The following is a 20,704-nucleotide window of genomic DNA, read 5'->3' as shown; positions in this document are numbered from 1 at the left end:
GGCAAGAACAAATTGTTTCCTAGATTAGTAAATGATATCAATGTGTTCAAAATGAAGTTAAAATTGTTTACCTCTCAGAAAATGAGGATTTGAGCCAGTTTCTGCACTTAAAAGAACGCAATGAATGTGCTGGAGAGAAGATAATGGCAATTTTACAAAATATATTGAAAAAAATCAAGTTATTACAAGAGTCAGTTGAAAGTCTTTTCATGATTTTGCTAAAGAAGAGGACTGCATATTTGCATTTATAAACCCATTTTCACCTAGTGAACAAAAAATCACAAAGATGCCTAGTAACATAATAGAAACTTATTGACTTGAAAACAAATTTATTATTGAGCTAAGTTCCAAATACTTCCAACATGATTAATTTCTTGTGATCATTACCCTGTGAGCACTTTCCATTATTAAGAAAATTTGCCCAGAGTTATATCTGTTGTTTCATAATGATGTAAAGAATTCAGCCATGAAATTGATTAAAAACAAAATGAAGTCACAATTGACTCAAACTTAAGAAATCTTTGCTTCCGTCAGTAACTAATTTAACTCCAAACATTAAAAGCTTGGCAAAATCAAAAGAGACTCAAATTGAAACTTTAATGAAACCTTAATGAAACTCAAAAGTTTCATTAAGGTAAATAATGTTTATCTTGTTTTTATTTTAAATCAGTATATCATGTCTATATTAAATATGTCTATATTAACATACTTTTACAGGGAGTTTTTAAGTGTACAAAAGTTGTATGGTGCATGGAACGTAAAAAGTTGGACACCCTTGCATTAGAACATTCCCACAAAGCAGAACTGTGATATCCCTGCAACATTATTCATATCAAGTATACTAATTCCTCATATACCTTCTCTCTCTCTCTCTCTCTCTCTCTCTCCTCCCAAGTGCACTCAAATTCTGCATTATGTCACTTTTATGTGAAAAAATACCTTTATATATTGCTAATTTAATATCTCAGCTATATACTCTGCAATGATTATAATTCTATGATTTTCACCAATAACACAGGCCTGCAATGGAAAAGTTGTCTGAGAAGTAATAATTGATTCTTATAGATTTTTAGGTGCTGAGTTCAGAAAAAATAGTTAAAAAATTCCATTACCCACCAATTTTACCCAATTTCTAATTTTATCATTTTTATTAGTAGTATTTGGATTTAAATTTAGCACATTGGTATTTATTTTCATTCTCCTTTATTTACAGCTAATTAGTTGTATAAGTGCTTTTTTGAAGTACCTTTTTTCCACGGAACTTCTCATTCTTAAGAGGAGCGGGTGGCTACTTTGAATCTGATTCACCGAGATAATGGATGACTTTCCTGTTGTCACAGACACGTTTTCTTGTGTGATTTGTTAGTTGTTGACTACTAAGGTTATCATATTTCTGAAAGGTGGCATATTTTCTAAGTTAGTGTGAAGATTTCATTTAATGTGTTTGCGTTTTTTTAAAATTTTTTTACGTAGTGTCATGTAATAGTGTTGATGTAATTCGTTAAAATTTGTTTAACTGTCTTTTAAGTGGTGTTTGTAATGGTTTCAAGAGGTTGCAAAAATTCACTTAACAAAGAGGATACACCAAATACCTGTGCTTTTTGTGCGAGTGGGACAGCCGAGATCGAGAGTAACATTGGATCAAGAAGGAATGGTCAGAAAGAGTCACATTAGAACCTGGAAGTAAAAATGTGTTGCACTAAAATTTGGTTGCTCGGGAAAAAATCCTTTTACCCCCCCACTTCACACAAAGATGGGATTAATGAAGCAGTTTGTCAAGGCTTTGTTGAAAGAAGGAGAGTGTTTTAAATACATCTGTGCAAAATTTCTGGGATTATTATTATTATTATTACGGGCGACTCCAGGGAATCCTTAGATTCATCGAGGGAGGCCCTAAACATCATGTCCACACATCTATACGACATTCTCACAGTATCTAACATACCTTGCATTGAACTCACTCACCATCATAGCACCCACAACAGACTCTGGCAGCTTATTCCACTCATTTACCACTCTAAAAGTAAAGAACCCAGCTCTAACACCCCTGCTAACCACACTCTTGCCCAGCTTCCATAGGTATCCCCTAGTTCTCCCACCACCAGTCCTGATCTCAAAAATATCCTCTGAATTAATTGTATAGAAACCCTTTAGCAATTTGAATGTCTCAATCTTATCTCCCCTTTTCTGCCTATCAACTAATTTCTGCAACCCACAAATCTTCAACCTGTTCTCATATGGTTCATTCCATAGACCTGCTATCATCTTAGTCACTCGCCTCTGGATCCTCTCCACCTCCTCCCCATCAAGAAGGAACTGAGGTGACCAAATCTGGGCACAGTAGTCAAGATGAGGTCTTATCAAGGCTCGGTACAGAGGTACAATAACTTGCTTGTCTCTGCTCGTCAAGGTATTTTTCAACAACCAAGTGAGTTGATGAGCTGATTTGGCCATTTTTGCAATGTGCCCCCTAAACTTCATCTCCCTATCCACCAACACTCCCAAGTCCCTGGCCTCATCAATCTCCTGGAGTACAGTTCCACCATTATGGTATACTGCTGCTAATCTTTTCATCCCAAAATGCATAACCTTACATTTTGTCACATTAAATTGACATCCATTCTCCTTAGCCCAGAACTCCAATCTATCCAAGTCATCCTGCAAGATTTTGACATTTTCTGCATTCACCATCACCCTACCCAACTTTGCATCATCAGCGAACAAATGAACTGTTCCTCTTAGATCCTTTCCTATATCATTAATGAACAAAATAAACAGCAGTGGTGCACCACAAGGATCTGTTCTTAGACCTTGAATAAACTACTCTTTGATATCTCTCCATCAACCACCCACCTATCCATCTTACAACCCTATAGTTATCTACAGCAAAATTGAAAGAAGGTATTTTTATTGGTCCGGACATCAGGAAGTTTATGAAGAATAAACTGTTTGAAGAAAAAATGGCAACTGTTGAAAAAGAAGTGTGGAAAGCTTTGAAAGAGGTTGACCAAATTTTTGTAAATCACAAGGACCCCAACAATAAAATGATTGTGGAAGACAGTGCTGCAGAAATTCAAGGATTTTGGATGCTCCATGAGCTTAAAAGTGCACTTTTTCAACTCTCATTTAGACTACTTTCCTGAGAATCTGGGAACCGTCAGCGAATAGCAAGGAGAGCGATTCCACCAAGACATCAAGGAGATGGAAAGAAGGTTTCAGGGCAGGTGGAATGTCAAGATGATGGTGGGCTACTGCTGGATGTTGCACAGAGATGACTCAAGAAAAGAATTTCACAAAAAAAGTTCAAAAAGAAGCTTTGAAGGAAAAAGAAAAAGACACCACAGAGAAATATAAAGTATGTACTAAAGATTAATCTTTAATTACTTTAATTGAAAAAATTTTTTCCGATACTTTCATTCCAAAAATGTTTACGGAAAATTTTAAATACTGTTATTTTATTTAATATAATTCATTTTAAAGCTATTTTACTGTAATATTGAGATCCATTTTGTGAAAAATCCTTATGTGATAGAGAAAAATGGAAGAGATATTTGAAATCAGCAGTCGAAAATAAATCGGAAACAGTTAATAGTTTCCAGACAACTTTTCATGACTCGAATTTTGCAGGCCTGTGTAAGGATTCTTTTTCTTCCATAATCATTCTTTCTTCTACTAGTCATGTGTAAAAAGAACTCTCTAGTTTTTTTTTTTGACTTGTTAACTAACTGCTGCTCATATTGCACTTTTGCTATTCTTATCTAGTGAACCACTTTTCACCTGCTCTTTGTACCCCCTTAAGAAACTGGTTGTTGCTACTCATCTTGTACTGCCTCCATATTGCCATCTTCTAGAATTACATGCTGTTGGATCCTATTTCTTAATCTGTACCTTGGATCCGACATGTTAGTTACTATGATGTTCTTAAACAAAAAATAGTTGCTAGTCGATTTCTAATACAAATATAGAGAAAATTTATATTTATAGACTACGCCACTCTATATCTGAATTAGTTCAAGAATTGAAGAAAAATCAACCTTCAACTATTTCTCCTTGAAATATATACCGGTCGAGTATATTTGACTTAATTTACCCGCTTTGGTTTGAATATTTTATGAATGGTGCAGTAAAAGAGATTCAGGCAAAATACAACTTTAGATAAACAAAAACAAACATTTAATTTTAAAATCACAAATTTTACACTTAAGTTTAAATGAGTAATTAAGATATCACAAACATTTTAACTCCTCAGGTAAATTCAATCATTCAACTCATACAATGGTAAATCTGTTGTCTCTATAATACAGTCTTCTCACAGTTCCTTAAGTTCCAAATACAACAAAAATTGCAGTAATACCTCTTCACAAACAAACACTTTTAAATATACACTTTAGCTAACTGCCTCAATGGTTACTGTTAATATAAGGAAATTCTAGGATGAAACTCACACACTTCTCTGTATAGAAATATTAATGGTTGGAATAATCTTAGCGATAATTTTCTATCTTCATCTACTTATACATATACACTTTTTATAACTGTAAACACTTTAAGCAGTAAACGGCACTCATTAAAATAATTCTTCTAAGCAATAACTAAATTAATCATCCGTCACAATACACATAAACAAACGTTGTTGCATAAAGTACTACTGATCACTCATGAAATAGGGCAACACAATAATTCCTTAACTTGAGGTTTTATATGCACAGTTGTTTACCCTTCCGGCATTCAATTAATTCTTAGACACTACAATTCTAAACACAGCTATCGGTATACTTCAACTTTACAGTTCTACTATTCTTTAGTAACTTTGTGCTTTGCTTCAAGGTTCTGTGTGTCCTTGAAAGGTCGGCCCTGAAATTAAATCTCAATTCAAGTATTGCTAGTCTATTTAGTAGTCACTCAGCTGTCTTCCGTAGCTATAATTGTTATTCTACAATTTATTAGCTAACTGCCTCTCGACTAGTAGACTTTATTAGCTGCTTGAGTGACTTGCCGACTCGCTATTATCGCACTGTGATTCCCGAATGCTCCGATTCCAACCTAATGCTAATCCTCTCTCTCTCTCTGTTTCCTTATTATTCTTATTTTCCACGTTCTTCCCTTTTTATATCCATCCTTCCCGCCTAAATTGTTCTCGTGATCTAAAACTCTTTTCAATAAACTTTCTCCTCATGTGGTGTTCCAAAACGTGCTCGCTCACTTACATACGTCTCCATGACAACCAAACAAAATATAATAAAATTGAGGTATTGCATAACGCTAAACTTCTGCAAATAGGAATAAATAAAGAATATTTACATTTCAATTAATGCGCAGTTAAATTATCAAATACAAGTTCTTATAATATTAATATAGTAATGAATAAAATAGCTTAATAATATTTAATACAGTCTTTTCATTATTAATACATATATCTTTGATTAATTAATTAAATATTAAATAAGGTTAAAGGTAGTTGTATGAATATTAAATTATAAACAAGTGAATTACATTAAATAATATTTACAAGTCTAGCCTATGTGATGGAAGATCATGCTGGATTCTGAAACAAATAATAATTACTCCAATCTCTATATAATCAGAATCCAACAATGCCATACCTCTTCAGTTGTCCATATTTCACACCTGCCTTAATTAACCTCCTGACCTTTGGAATGCATTCAGAAATTGTCTGTGCCAGATAGTTCCTGAATAGTGGCACAAGCAGCATTGATCCTCTTCTCATTTAATTCCTCATTCCATGATATAGCTGCAAGCCATCTCACGAGTTTTTCATAATCACCAGCCTTGTAGTTCAACATATATATCCCTTTTTTCCCAAGATGTCCTCATATGGCTGGCCACCACCCAAGTGATCACTTCATGGTCACATTCAACAACTGGAGAAAGATTTGACACCTCATTTTTATATCATATAAATAATAAGATTTATAGTAACACAATGAAATGATTATATCCAAGATCCTTGATCCTTATGTGTTGATGCCAAATTAAATATGGAAATAGACAATAGAATTATCAAAGCTGGTATGGTAGGAGGTTAACTGAATAAATTTATATGGAATAAGACAGAAATTAGTTGAAAAAACTAAGTCAACTAGCTGTATAAAAGACAATATTCATCTAATTTTAACTTATGAATGTGAGATCTGGTTAGAAATAAACCAGATCTCATATTCCAAATCAACGACACTTGATCAAATATGAGTATTCTAAGAAAGATTAGGAAAGTGAACAGATGGCATGAATGGTAGAATAATATTAAAAACCAGGATATTAGGAAGGAATTTGACATTGTCAGCATTCAGAAATGTGTGAGCAGAGATAATCTCAGGTGATATGGTTACTTATACAGAATGGGACAGGAAAGGTTGGCAAAATAAATGTTTTTTTTTGTTGTCCTGAAAAAAAAAAAACACTTCTTTTGCTAGATTTAGGTGGATTGATACAGTGTGCTAGATCTAGGGGGATTAATACAGTAAGAAATGCCTTAGAAGACTGAAATATATGATCTTACAATATTGGAGTCCTGACCATAGCAGATTACTATGGAAGAAAATTGTAGATAGGAAGTTAGTTATTATTATTATTACGGCCAACTCCAGGAAGTCCTTAGACTCATTGAGGGAGGCTCCAAATCAGTTCATCACAACTATTCGACATTCATACAGTATCTATCATACCACGCCTTAAACTCATTTACTGTCACAGCATCCACCACAGACTGTGGCAGCCCATTCCACTCATTCACCACTCTAAAAGTAAAGAACCCAGCTCTAACACCCTTACTAACCACACTTTTGCCCAATTTCCATGGATGTCCCCTAGTCCTCCCACAACCAGCCTTGTTCTCAAAAATATCTTCTGAATTAATTTTATAGAAACCCTTCAGTAATTTGAATGTCTCAATCATATCTCCCCTCCACCGCCTATCAACCAATTTTTGCAACCCACAAATCCTCAACCTGTTCTCATAAGGTTCATTCCACAGACCTGCTATCATCTTGGTCACTCGCCTCTGGATCCTCTCAACACCCTCCTCATCAAGAAGAAACCTAGGTGACCAAATCTGGGCACAGTAGTCGAGATGGCGTCTTATCAAGGATCGATACAGAGGAACAATAACCTGCTTGTCTCTGCTTGTCAATGTATTCTTCAGCAACCAAGTGATTTGATGAGCTGATTTGGCCCCTAAACTTCAACTCCTTATCCACCAACACTCCTAAATCTCATGCCTCATCAATTTTCTGGAGTATAGTTCCACCAATGTAGTAAACTGCTGCTAATCTTTTCACCGCAAAATGTATAACCTTACATTTTGCCACATTAAATTGACATCCGTTCTCCTTAGCCCAGACCTCCAATCTATCCAAATCATCCTGCAAAATTTTTACATCATCTGCATTCACTACTGTCCTACCCAATTTTGCATCATCCGCAAACAAATGAACTGTTCCTCTCAGATCCTTTCCTATATCATTAATGAACAAAATAAACAGTAGTGGTCTAAGAACAGATCCTTGTGGTACACCACTAGTCACAGGCCGTCTTGTGGAGACTCTACTCCTGAATAAACTACTCTCTGATATCTCTCCAGTCAACCACACTCCTATCCATCTCACCAACCCTATATCCATCCCCATATGCTGCAATTTACTGATTAGAATTCCATGTGGTATCCAGTCAAAGGCGTTAGCAAGGTCCAGTAGAATCACTGTAAACCCATTATCCTTATCCAGTTCAGCCGTCACTGTGTTATAATATGTGAGCAAGTTACTGAGGCATGACCTACCCTTCACAAAACCAAGCTGTCTCCGATACAGTATCCCATTTTCATCTATCCAATCTTCTATTTTCCTCTTGACTATTTTCTCCCAGACCTTGATAATGATTCCTGTTATGCTGATTGGCCGGTCATTTTCAACAGCAACCTTGGAACCACCTTTATGCAGCGGAACTATTTTCCCCTCTTTCCACCCCCTTGGGACTGACCCAGACCCTAGGCTCAAATTAAACAAAATGGTCAAGGGCACTGACAATTCTTTAGCCATTTCACGTACGACATGAGCTGGTATACCATCCAATCCCACAGATGTATTGACATTGAGGTTCTGTAATAGACTATTTACCTCTACTTCATTCATCACAATTCCAGTATAAGCTGTTGGTTCTTCCATTCCTGCAATGTCACCACCTGGATGATATACTCTTGCAAAGTGCTCGCTCAGTAATTCCACTATATCGAGTGATTCTGTTACCTTCCTACCCTCAGCATTTTTTAAAATCATTCTGCCATGAACATTTTTCCTTTTACTTGCAACATATTGAAAAAACTGTTTGGGATTCTCTTTAGCCTGCATTGCCGATTTTCTTTCGTAATCCAGTTTTGCTTTTCTTACCATCCTGGCCTGAGCTTTATACTGTTCCTGCACCTGCTGGTCACCTTTCTCCTTAAATTCCCTCCACAATTGTTTCTTTTTTTGCAGCTCAAGCTTAATAGTGTTATTCATCCATTTAACCCCTACTTGATTTATTATTCAGACTCTTGGTATACAGGCAACCATTGCCTCCTGCAAACACTTCTTAACCACCTCCCATGCACTATCAACATCCAGCCCTTGCAGTTTTACATGCCATGGCACTAAGCCAAGCACATTCCTAAGCTTGTCATACATACCAGCCCAGTAATTCCACATGTACCCTGTCTTAATTGTAAATTCCACTCCTTTAGCCACCTCCCAAGTCATGACCTTATGATCACTCACCAATTGGTGGCAACGTGGTCATGTTCGTTACGGCCACATTTTCAGATGCAATTACTAGGTCAAGCACTCTCTTCCCCCTAGTATTTTCCACTACATGCTGTCGCAGATAGTTGTCCTTTAATGACCGCATAAAATCCAATTCCTTACTCCCATGTGTCCTCTCCTCCTTCCAGTCAATGTTACCATAATTGAAATCACCCATAATAATTACCCTCCTTCTGCTCATTTCTTCTATTTGCCTATGCATACTATCCCCACCATCTATTCCATCGCCTGGTCTATAGCAGCACCCAGTTGTATATTTTGTTCTGCTAGGTTCTATCTCACACCAAATAGCCTCAAATGTGCTCTTTTCTCTATCCTGCAGTTCAACTTCTATACTCCTTGGCTGCAACTCATCAGCTATCATCAATAACCCCCCCCCCCCCTTTTTATTCTCCCTGTCACTCCTGAACGCGCTATACCCATCGCATTCAATCCCACTAGCTTTATCATCTTCTGTCAGCCATGTTTCACTAATACCAACAACCTGTTGCCTAGAAGTGCCAACCAAAGCCAAAAACTCTTCCTTCTTGTTCCTAATACTCCTGGCATTAGTGTACATGAATTGCAGAAGACCATTAGTCCCATCCCTACTTTGATGCCTTATACTAATTATCCCATTCTGATTTGTTGTACTTCTTACTCGCTCATGCATATTATACTCATTCATACACTCAACTGCCTCTCTAAAGTCTGCATATCTACTCCCCCCCCCCTTAATAAATCTAGTTTCCCTGAGTCTGTACATCCACTTCATTCATCAACACTTTTTCAAGCATCCATACACAAAATCCATTCAAATGTAACCCATCCATCTTATATAAATCATTTCGCCCATTGAATTCACTCCACACATCCACAAATTCCACACCACTCTCCATGCATAACCCACGCATAAAGTCATTGGCAATTTTGGCCCTCCTTCTAAACACTTCACTGTCATACTGTGGAAAAATACTCACCATCCTAACTCTCTCACGCTTCTCTTTTGATACCTCAAGTAATTCCTTCATATCCTCTATCATTTCCATTTTGTCTTCTTTCAAATCATTTGTTCCTGCCACGATTATCATCTCTTTCACCCTCTGTTTTTGCACTCGATTAGATTCGCTGATGTCCTTTATGTTCGCACCCGGCTGGTACGATTTCATCAAACTCTCAACTATCACACCTCTTAATAGTGAATCTCCATACAGCATTTGCTCTTTCATTTTATTTACGTTTATGAACATTCTATTATTTTTCATAACAGACTTTCGCTGTTTATTAGTCGGTACGTTCAGCACACATTTTTCCATACACTCCAGTTGCCGCTTTGCTCTGTGTATCACTCCGCTCAACCGTGCGATTTCACTACTTGCATCTATTTTACCATTTTCATTATCAATTAAATCATCCATTTGTTCTGTTTTTCAACCTTCATTTACAATTTCAACGACGCTCTCACACCTATCTGGTACTACCTCGCAATTCCTTATCACATCGCTATTTTCTATATTCTGACTATCTTTAACGATATCACTCTCGCCACCTGATACACACTTGAGATCCTCATTCTCCTTACACTTTCTGCACATATTAACTCCACTATCACCATCTAACCAGACTCCCACCTCTCTTCGCAAAGCTTACATCTCACAGACAGCACATTGCATAAACTCTTTTATATCAAAACTCTTAAACAAACATGGCGACCTGGCCGGCATTTTTTTTTTATCGGTGCCATATGTACGCAATCTTATCTTAAAAATAATAATTAAAATAACACAGAAAACACACAAAAATCACACAGACACACCAAGAAACAAAAAGCAAACAATACTACGTAAAATTCTAGTAAAATCGCCAATGATAACATAAAATACTACTAATCTTTTCAGGAGCTCTTGATAAGCCGACGATCATATCAGTGTGACCCCCTCCTCCAATGATATTATATATAGAGTTATGATATTATGTATAGCGATACCAATAGAGACTGCAAGCTTTGTTCCAGTGGAACCTCTCTTTCAACAGAATTCAACTATACACACAACGCCTTCCTATCCAATTAGCCACAGTTCCTACAGAAATAAAAAAAAAAATATTCAATCCTCCCCTGAATCCATGATCATCTCTTCAAAAGGATTTTAGGAATGCCATCACCATTCCCTACATCTTGCTATATCTGAAAAAATAATAGCCAACTCCTTAAAGAACCTCTGCACAGCTTTTAAGCCACTAAAGATCAGCTCCCTCTTTCAATTCCTGGAGTATATGAAGTGTATCTGGAAAATAAAACCACCATGCTCCATCACAGTAAATTTAGAAAAGAAAAACCATTTTTGGAATCTGCAGCTGCCCTCAGAAATCAACTGAATTTAAATAAATACAGATTCAAGGAACTTCCTAAAGTTTGGGAAACATTAATCCTCAGAGATCTCAAGTCACAACCCAGGCCTCCAACTGATGCATAGAGGGCACACTGTAGATAAGACTAGTATTGTATATCCACGTGTTTCATTTAGCATTGTATTACCTTTTTGTGCATGTGTGTTATTTTGTACACCCTGAAGCCATCTCAGTGACTGAGAACTTAATCCTTTCTCTGTGCTGTACATATTCCATTAAACCTCAAACATGATGAGAAATAGTGCCTTGAACAAAAAGTATACTGAGTGTTTTGACAGCTGCAGAAGCTAGAAGCAGCTGAGATGTGTTTGTGTCAGGAAAGGTTGGAGGTGTAGGTCAGTCCAAGAAGGAAAATCTGATTGTATTTGGATATCTCAATATCATAGAAAGTTTGGGAAAGGGATATGAGTTCTTTCAATAGTCCCCAAAACTCAGTCCTGTGTCAGTTTTGGTGATATTGAACTCTACAAAGTTGTCCTTACCCCACTGAGATATAGCCAGGAGATTGGAGTTTTATATAGTTATATATAAATATAGCACTACAAGGTTCATCAAATGAAAAGGAGGAATAGTTTACCATCATCTGCAATGTTATATGTCTGTGAGAGCTAGTAATTTGTATACAGGAAGAAGAAAAAAGTAGGTAAAAGTATAGAACCCTGGAGTACTCCTGCATTGTGGAGAAATCTGAAGAGACGAAACCAACTACTGTGAGAAAGCTTATCCAGTTGCAGATCATAGATTGGCAGTTTGTTAAGTATGCCCTTGTTCCAAGCCTTATCAAATGCTTTTGAAATGTTGAGAGCTACCACATGAGTTTCTCTAATTTTCTATTTGGTTCTATATTGATTGTTGCTGATTACCATAGTTTCCCCACCCCCCCATCCCCCAATCTACAGGTTCGCTTTCCATGGTTTCAGTAACTCCTCTATATCATACATTGGCAGAGTTACAGGATATATAGCACAGTTTCTAGAACAACTCAATATAATTTGAATTGCTTTTAAACTTGTATATGCCCTAGAGAAGTTTCTACCTTCACTGAATTACAGCATTCATTTTGAACAAAGCTCATGTTAGACAGACAGAACTGGGAGGGGGGGGGGTTAACCAGGGTGAACGTTAAGTATAAAAGAAAAGATACCAGTGGCCTCACTGCACACATTTTCTCAGAACATCATGAAATGGATTGGTTTCAATGCATTATCTAGAAGACAATTTTTTTTTTTTTTTGAAGAACACTTAAGAAATCCTAGGAGGTGATATGATTGCAGTGCATCCAGGGCCTCATTTTTCATGACATTTGGAAGTCACATATGTTCATATAACCTGTCAGATCTCAGTTATGCCAGTAACCACCTTGTGCAGCAATTAATGCTTCATTCTTCATGTCCAAAACAATACATATGACTTATCTTCCTGATAAAGCTAGTAAACAGAAAAATATGTAGAAGTTTAGTTTTTTATTATAATAATCTACAAATAAATCAAAGTTAGTTAATTTCTGTGAACTATTCCTCATAGTTTAGTTTCGTTGGTGATCTCTCAATTATCTGACCTTCAAATGAATAAAACTAAAACAAATTGACAGCACCACGTAACATGCACTTTTAGTAATCCAACTTGGATTACTCTCCTGTTGCGGTTAGATAATTGAGGGATTACTATATTTTCATTTTGAGTACATCTTTATGAACCTTTTATATCAATAATTATTTTGTTTCATTCATTTTTTTTTTAGTATTTAATGTGTTGCTGACATTGGATGCGTGGCATTCAATGCTCCTGTGAGGTTTTTAAATCAGCATATTTTTTTTGGTCAATCATCTAGAAGGAATAATAATGTATTTACCAACCTTACAAAGATTTCCCACTCACTAATAAACAAATTTAGTGAATCTACAAAACCTCTACCACAATAAAAATTGTTATAGAGAATCACTCAAAAATGAACTAAAAAAGTTAAACACAGCTACTACCATCGATGATGCTAATGAAATATTAACAAACTCTATCTTGAATTGTGCACTAGAAATAGGAGGTGTAAAAAGGCACCAAGGAGAGAAAAAACTAAGACAGGAAACCTTAGATCTGATGAAGAAAAGAAGAGATATGAAAAGAGATTTGAATGACACAATAAAATAGAATATATAGAAATTTGTAAAACTATACGTAAAAGGGTGAAACATGAACTTAGATCATATAATACTAGGAAAATTAAAGAAACAATAGAAAACAATAGTAATATGAAGGTCCCTAAGATGAACATTATCAGTTGGAACAAAGGAAATAGCTGCTGTAAGAGGAAAAAATGGTGAACTGATAAAAAATAGAGATGCAATAATCAAAAGAATTCAGGAATTTTATACTGAACTCTATGAAGACAAAGACTGGGACATCCAAGAATCATCTATGGGTAACTCGAGTGAGGAAGAACACGATGTCCCTGAGATCTTACAAGGTGAAATGGCACTGTGAGAAATGAAGAATGGAAAGACCCCAGGAGAAGATGGAATTATGGTAGACTTCTTAAAACTGGGAGGAAGCCCTGTCATCAAACAGTTAAGTAAACTCTTGAATAAATGCCTAAAGCAGAGAAAAATTCCAAAAAATTGGAACAATTCACTTCTAATATTAATTTTTAAAAAGGGCAATAAGGAAGAAATTAAAAACTACAGACCTATAAGATCTACTCCCCACAAGTTTTCACAAAAATTATAAATAATAGAATAAAATCTAAAGTAGAGGGAATGCAATCATGCGAACAAGCTGGATTCAGGAAGAATTACAATACTTTGGACCATATTCACACATTAAGACAGCTCATTGAAAAATCAATTGAATACAATAAACCCTTATGTCTGGGCCTATATAGACTATGCAAAAGCATTTGATTCAGTTAAAACATCTGCAACACTAAAAGCACTTGAAACACAGGGAACTGAGAAACCATATATTGAAACACTAAAACATATTTACAATAATGCAACTTCTGTAATTAAATTATATAAAAAGAGTGAAAAGTTCCCAATACATCGCAAGGTGACACCATATCTCCCAAATTATTTACAGCTGCACTAGAGGAAGTCTTTAGAAGCCTTGATTGGGAAACAAAAGGAATAAACATAAATGGAGAAAGGCTGCATCATCTGAAATTTGCAGATGATATTGTCCTGATAGCAGATAATCTTGAAGATCTGGAAGAAAGGCTAAATCAACTAAATGAAGCCTCCAGAGAAATTGGATTAAAAATAAATAGAGAAAAAACAAAAATAATGATGAATAAATACATAAACCATAGAACTATCAAAGTTGAAAACCATGAAATAGAACAAGTTACTTCATATTTATATTTGGGCCAATTGTTATCCTTTGAGGAGTGCCAAAGAAAAGAGATTGGATGGAGAATTCACCTTGGATGGATGGCTTATGGGAAAATGAGAGACATATTCAGAAGTGACATCCCTATGAGTCTAAAAAGGAAAGCTTTCGACCAGTGCATACTTCCTGTCCTAACATATGGAGGAGGAAACATGGACTTTAACAGAAGCCCTAAACAAAAAGCTGAGAACAACACAACATTGCATGGAAAGAAGTATGCTAAAAATAACATTAAGAGATAGGAAGACAAATACCTGGATAAGATCTCAAACAGGTGTCATGGATATTGTAAAATACATTAAATAGGCTAAGTGGTGAGGGGCTGGCCATATTGCCAGATGCAGTGATGGGAGATGGACTAGAAAAACAACAGAGTGAAGACCAATGGATGGAGCAAGACAAAGAGGAAGACCGAGAAGAAGGTGGAGAGATGAACTGGAACAAATTGCAGGAGTGAGATGGATGGGAGAGACAGAAAACCGAGTGATCTGGAAAATCATGGGGGAGACCTTCGTCCAGCAGTGGACAGAACCAGAAGGCTGAAGAAGAAGAAGAAGAATAATAAACAAATAGGGCTGTTAGTCTGACACAAAATTTTAAAAAGATAAATCTGGTAATTCATTACTCTATTAGGGCTATAACACTACCATATTTGCATATGCTTTTATTCTGTGTATAATTATATATCATTTTTTGGGTACAAAAAAAAAAAATATTAAGATGATCAATGTTAATTATTACACAGTTTCATGAAACAAAATGATTTAATTACTAGGAAAAAGCGAGGTAGCCAGTGTAGTTCAACTGATCCTCAGTTCTCACCTGATATGGGTGCCATAAGCACAGCTAGTGCACCATCGCAGACCCACCCCTTTTCTGATTCACATTTCACTTCTTCCCCAATATCTGGAGGTAGGAGATTAAATTGGTTAATTTTATTTCCTTAATTCAGAAATTTAATTTATTTTTAAAAATATATATCTGTACTTCTGTATAATTATTTCTAAATGTAATTTTAGAAAGTTCAAACTGTTGTAATTATGCACTGCGATTTTCATCTCACTCATTTATTATCACATTATTAATGAAAGAATTATATTCTATTTATGTTTTTCAGCAGCATTTCAATAATTTGATGAAGGCATCAATTTGATGCACTAATTCTCTTGGATAAATTAGATACAATGCCTTTGTAGCTCAGTGAATTTTTGATGTTATTCTTTGGTTGGAAAGAATGAGGTCTGAATACCATCTAAGACATGATGAATCTTTATCAGGAAGTTTCATCTGAAGGTGAGTTAGACAATTTCATATGGAGGTAGAAAGTCAGGTTTCTATCCTGCAAGACAGGCAAAACACTCCTCCCCATGAGGCACCTGTTGTAGAGGAGGGGACTTCCTAGTGATGGTACTAGCTTTTTCTTTGCTTTTCTACCTGTACTAGGGTGGTCTGAAAAATTCTCGACCATAGATGGCAACACTATCGGCAAGATTTTTTTTTCTAAGTTGGTACATCTCTCATAAGCATCTATGTGAAATTGCAAGTCATTCTATCAGGTAGTTTGTTTTATACAGCTGTCTGAAGCAAAAGTGTTGTTTGTATCTCTTGAAATGGATACAATTGAGTATCGTGCAGTTATAAAATTCTTTGTATAAGAAGGTTTAATGCCAAAAGAAATTCATTCGAAGTTCATAAAAGTTTATGGGCACTCTTCTCCTTCGTTTTCGACAATTAAGAAATGGGCTGCTGATTTTAAACGTGGCCATACCAGACTTGAAGATGATCCACGTGAAGAACCTCCAAAAAGTGTAACAACACCAGAAATCATTGATCAAGTGCACGATATGGTATTGGATGACCGGTGAGTCAAGTGGCATGAAATTGCTGAGATTATAGGCATTTCTAAAGAACGCGTAAGATATATTTTGCATGAAGAATTGCAAATGAAAAAGCTTTGCACAAGATTGGTGCCGTGCTTGCTCACAGCAGATCAAAAACACACTTGAATGAAAATCTCTGAATAGTGCTTGGAGCATTTTAACAAGAATGAAACTGATTTTGTGTGTCAATTTATTACTATGGATGAGACTTGGATTCACCATTACACACCAGAATCCAAACAGCAGTCAAAACAGTGGAAAGAAGCCGGTTGTTCAGCGCCAAAAAAGACAAAGTCGGTTCCATCAGCAGGAAAGGTTATGGCATCGGTGTTTTGGGATGCTAAAGGCATTTTGTTTATTAATTATCTTGAAAAGGGTAAAACAGTAACTGGGAAAAATTGTTCAAATTTTAAAATACACATCTATTTCTACTCTTCGAGTACTCTCTCGTTTAGTGCCATAACGAGGGCATTGTGAAAGAGGCACCCGCCATGGGCGCAGCTTGATTTCGAGCACAAAATTAAAAAATAAAAATAAATAAATAGATAAAAGTCTGCTATTTTATATCGTATTTTTAAATTTCAGCAATACGCCACTTTAGACACACAAATTCTGCAACACACTGCAAATCATTTTGATGGGGTTAATGGTAAGTATTTAACATATTGCATTTAGTAAAATTTAACTTGTTACATTTATATTTTTCAAAATTTTTGTCATTTTTGGGTTAGGGGAGCGTAAGTTAGACACTTGTGTTGGGTTAGGGGGACACAAGTTAGACACTTGCCACAGGCGCTTCATGCCCTCGTTACTGTACTGATCTCTTTACTGTCATGAGTGACATGTAACTAATGGATGTGTTACGTCATCTTGTTTTCTTCTTATTTTATCTTTTTCTTTCTTACTTCAACCTCTTCTATCAAATTCCTACTGCCTGCACCTTTTGTTATATAGGTTGCGCCATTGTTATGTAACTTTCTCTTTGTTTTAATTTTATCGTTATGTTTCCCTTTTATACTTTTCCTTACGTAATTTAACTTTCTAAGGGCCACCAGAAATTACCTGTTCCCTGAATACTATGAGCTATCCTATCACTCAGGCAAATTTATTTTTTCTGTGCCAGCCAGGGCCTTAAGGGTAGAGCTAAGCTCAGCCTAAGAATAGTCATAGGATATCAGGTGCTACTAATAATCTTAACTGAAATTCAGAAGCCTTAGGTTTTCTAACTTATTGCAGTCGTGCCCTACCACTTTTAATTGGGATATCCCCGCACACACATTCAATTACATACAATCACAGGTTCGTATTTTATGAAGGGTTAGGGTCAGTCAGCATGATCAGAAACACAGACATGTAAAGTATCAAATAAATTTAATGAACTCATTATGCAATGCAATACAAAATAAAATAACTATTAATTCTAAATTAAATCTACTTTTCTCTCACCCTCTTGCTCTTTAAGTAATTAAGCATTGATTTCTAAATTTTAGCAAATTAAATATTTCAACACATTTTACATTCTTATCTACAACTCTATTGGACATTTAGGCATTTAGCACATTGATAATCTCTCTTGAATGAATCACGACAAAATCTCTATCAAACTGAAAGTTCTTAAAGTTCATTTCAAAAGGCATAGAGTCATTTACATAAATCTTAGTTCTTCACACTTCCTTCTAAAACAAACTTAAGATACACTCTCTTCAGACTGTTAGTCAATTCTCAAAGGGGGGCTAGAACAAGTGAAAGTACTTATCTACTCTTTATCGGTTTCTTTCCGTCCTTCCTTCTTTGTTACAATTCTGGCTATCTCGATTCTTTCGCCACGTGGGATACACGTGCTCTCCTGAACTGGGCACTATTTCTCTGCTAAGGTTTTACGTCAACGAACTTCTCACTGATGGCCTACACTCAATCTTGCCGAAATCTGCTGCAGTGCCATGCTGGAACTTCCCGAAAGTCAGCTCTTAAAAATAAGAGCTGAGCTGCGATGAATACTTGTAGCACACGGAGAGAAATGCAGGAACAAGAAAACAGGGGGATTCAATTCTGTGTTGTTGGTTTTATACGCTCCCCAGAGCACCACCTTTCCGAGTTTGAATTTCTCTTATCGTCTCACCTATTGGTCTCTGACTGCGTGACATCACCGATCAACATACGGGACTTTCTATTTCCGAGAATGTATGCATCACGATATTTTCTCAAATGTGATGCCCGCGGGCACTTAAGCTGCTCTTGTAGCATTAGGGCGATCTTTGCCCTATGTTGCTGAATAATTTGCATTCTTTCACTTGAAGAAAATCACTAATAATTTCTCTTATAACTGCTCCTTTTTGCTGACTTACATTCATGCCTGACATACAGATGGATTAATTTTAATTCACATAATTCAAAGTTTAATACACAAGATGTTGTTTACAAAAAAAAAACATAGTTATACTGTGCTAAAAGATAAGTATGCTTATTTATTTTATGTTTATTAGATTCTGGAATGGTGACGTCATGTAAAATGAGGTTGCCTATTTCAGATTTAACAGATGTGTTATTCTCTTCTTGCATATCATTTCTGCTGACAGATCTGTAGCTTTTTTTTTTTCCCACATCTGTCTGCAGCCACTTCAGCAATTTAAAGCAACCACTGTTCAGTTAGAAATAAAATTTTCTGCCTTAGCTTTGCAAGTTTTATGGAGCTTTGTGCATCCTTACTAATGAAAATATCTTTCGCATTTGACCACAATGCATGTCTCTTTGTACTCTGAGTATACCCTCTTGACTGAGAATGTCATACACAACATGTGACCATAGAATGCTTTATTGCACTTTTTTTTTTTTTTTTCACTTTGATTCTTCCGGTACTGTTGTACATAACTTGTTATATCACATGAGACTTCGAAAAACTGAAGCATTGTTCTTTCTTTCTAAATGGAAACAAAAAACAAATCTCTATAAATACAAAAAAGTGGCTCAAGCTTTGTTGGACATGAAAAAAACATGCTGAATTATTTCTGTTTAATGTTTGTTTAATAGTATGAAATATTATGAGATCAGTGTTTCACTCATCTCAGGTCCAACCAGTGATAAGTTTACATTATTACTAAGTTCCTATCATCAATTCTCTGCCAAATTTAGTTTGTTATTATTTGTCAGAACTCTAATCACATGTTGTATTTCAGTCCATCAATTGAAGATTTTAATCTTCTGGATATTTTTTCTTTTTAAGCAATTATACCACTTTGGATTAGCTCTGCTCATACATTCTTAAGTGTAAAAAATACTAGGTTTGATTCTGATGTGATTCTGCCATTGATGTCATCTGCTCATGCTTTTATTTTTTTCTGACCTCATATATCTGTGGTCTCATATTAGTCTTTGATTACTTAATTTCTAACCCAATTCTCAGATCTATGAGTTAAAATTATTGGTTTGAATACATTCTTATATACAGCTGGTTTAGTGTTTGACTGTTTCTTTCTTATTCCATATAAATTTATTCATTTGACTCCCACATACCAGCTTTTTCTAGTGTCTGCATTCCATATTTAATTTGCTATCTTAACTAAAAATTGTGCCTATATAGCTGAAATATTTTATTAATAGGTTCTCCATTCAGGATGCATTTGATATTTTCCTGCCTATTTTCATAAGTTTTCATATTTTTATAACTGTTTTGCACACTAGATTTGTTACAGCAATTATATATATATATGTGTGTGTGTGTGTGTGTCCCATTTTGTACCATATAATTGTAATGTTTTGAACTTTACAAATTTATCATATGCCTTCTACAAAATGTAAATGAAGCTCCCTGTTATATTCCTGTAACCAATATTATTATGTGACACTTCCAAGGATGTGGAGATGGTGAGTGTTGTGGAGTGCTTTTCACAGGAAGGCACTCCTGGAATAAATTTTTCAAGAACTTGCATTGTGGGAGGCCAGCAGATCTGTTGATATGACCAATTGATCGATCCCATGGAGTGATAGAAGCAAGTTGAGGAGGCAGAGCATGATTGTAAATAACTTAACGTATAGGTGGTTGTGCAGAAAGAATGGTGTGCAGTTTTGTAGACCTTTGGACTGAATTTTATAGATGGAGAGATTTGCTATGGATTGTACTTCAAATAAATTTGGAGTTGGGTGGCTCAGGAAAGCATTGATCACTGAGAGTGTGGAAATGTAAAGTCAAACTAGAGCTGCTTTGGAGGGGGGGGGGCAGGTATGTGTGTGCTTAGGCATCCATGA

At 35.7% G+C, this 20,704-nt stretch overlaps 1 protein-coding gene across 4 annotated transcripts in view; it reads left to right on the top strand.

Moving 5' to 3' along the window:
• The window catches only part of LOC150107189 (uncharacterized), a 217,939-nt gene that overhangs the window by 134,481 nt on the left and 62,754 nt on the right, over positions 1-20,704 (top strand). For all 4 annotated transcript variants that reach the window (XM_090391050.1, XM_090391048.1, XM_090391047.1 and 1 more), the window contains exon 5: positions 15,358-15,494. In XM_090391050.1, the coding sequence (XP_090247176.1) occupies positions 15,358-15,494 (137 nt within the window). The remainder of the gene's footprint in view (positions 1-15,357; positions 15,495-20,704) is intronic.

The sequence above is a fragment of the Typopeltis vanoorti genome, chromosome 4, assembly GCF_054136105.1.
Source record: "Typopeltis vanoorti isolate ZY-2024b chromosome 4, IOZ_Tvanoo_1.0, whole genome shotgun sequence".
NCBI classification, from domain to species: domain Eukaryota; kingdom Metazoa; phylum Arthropoda; class Arachnida; order Uropygi; family Thelyphonidae; genus Typopeltis; species Typopeltis vanoorti.
The sequence above is the reverse complement of the archived record's forward strand: the minus strand, read 5'-3'. Positions and strand labels throughout refer to the sequence as shown.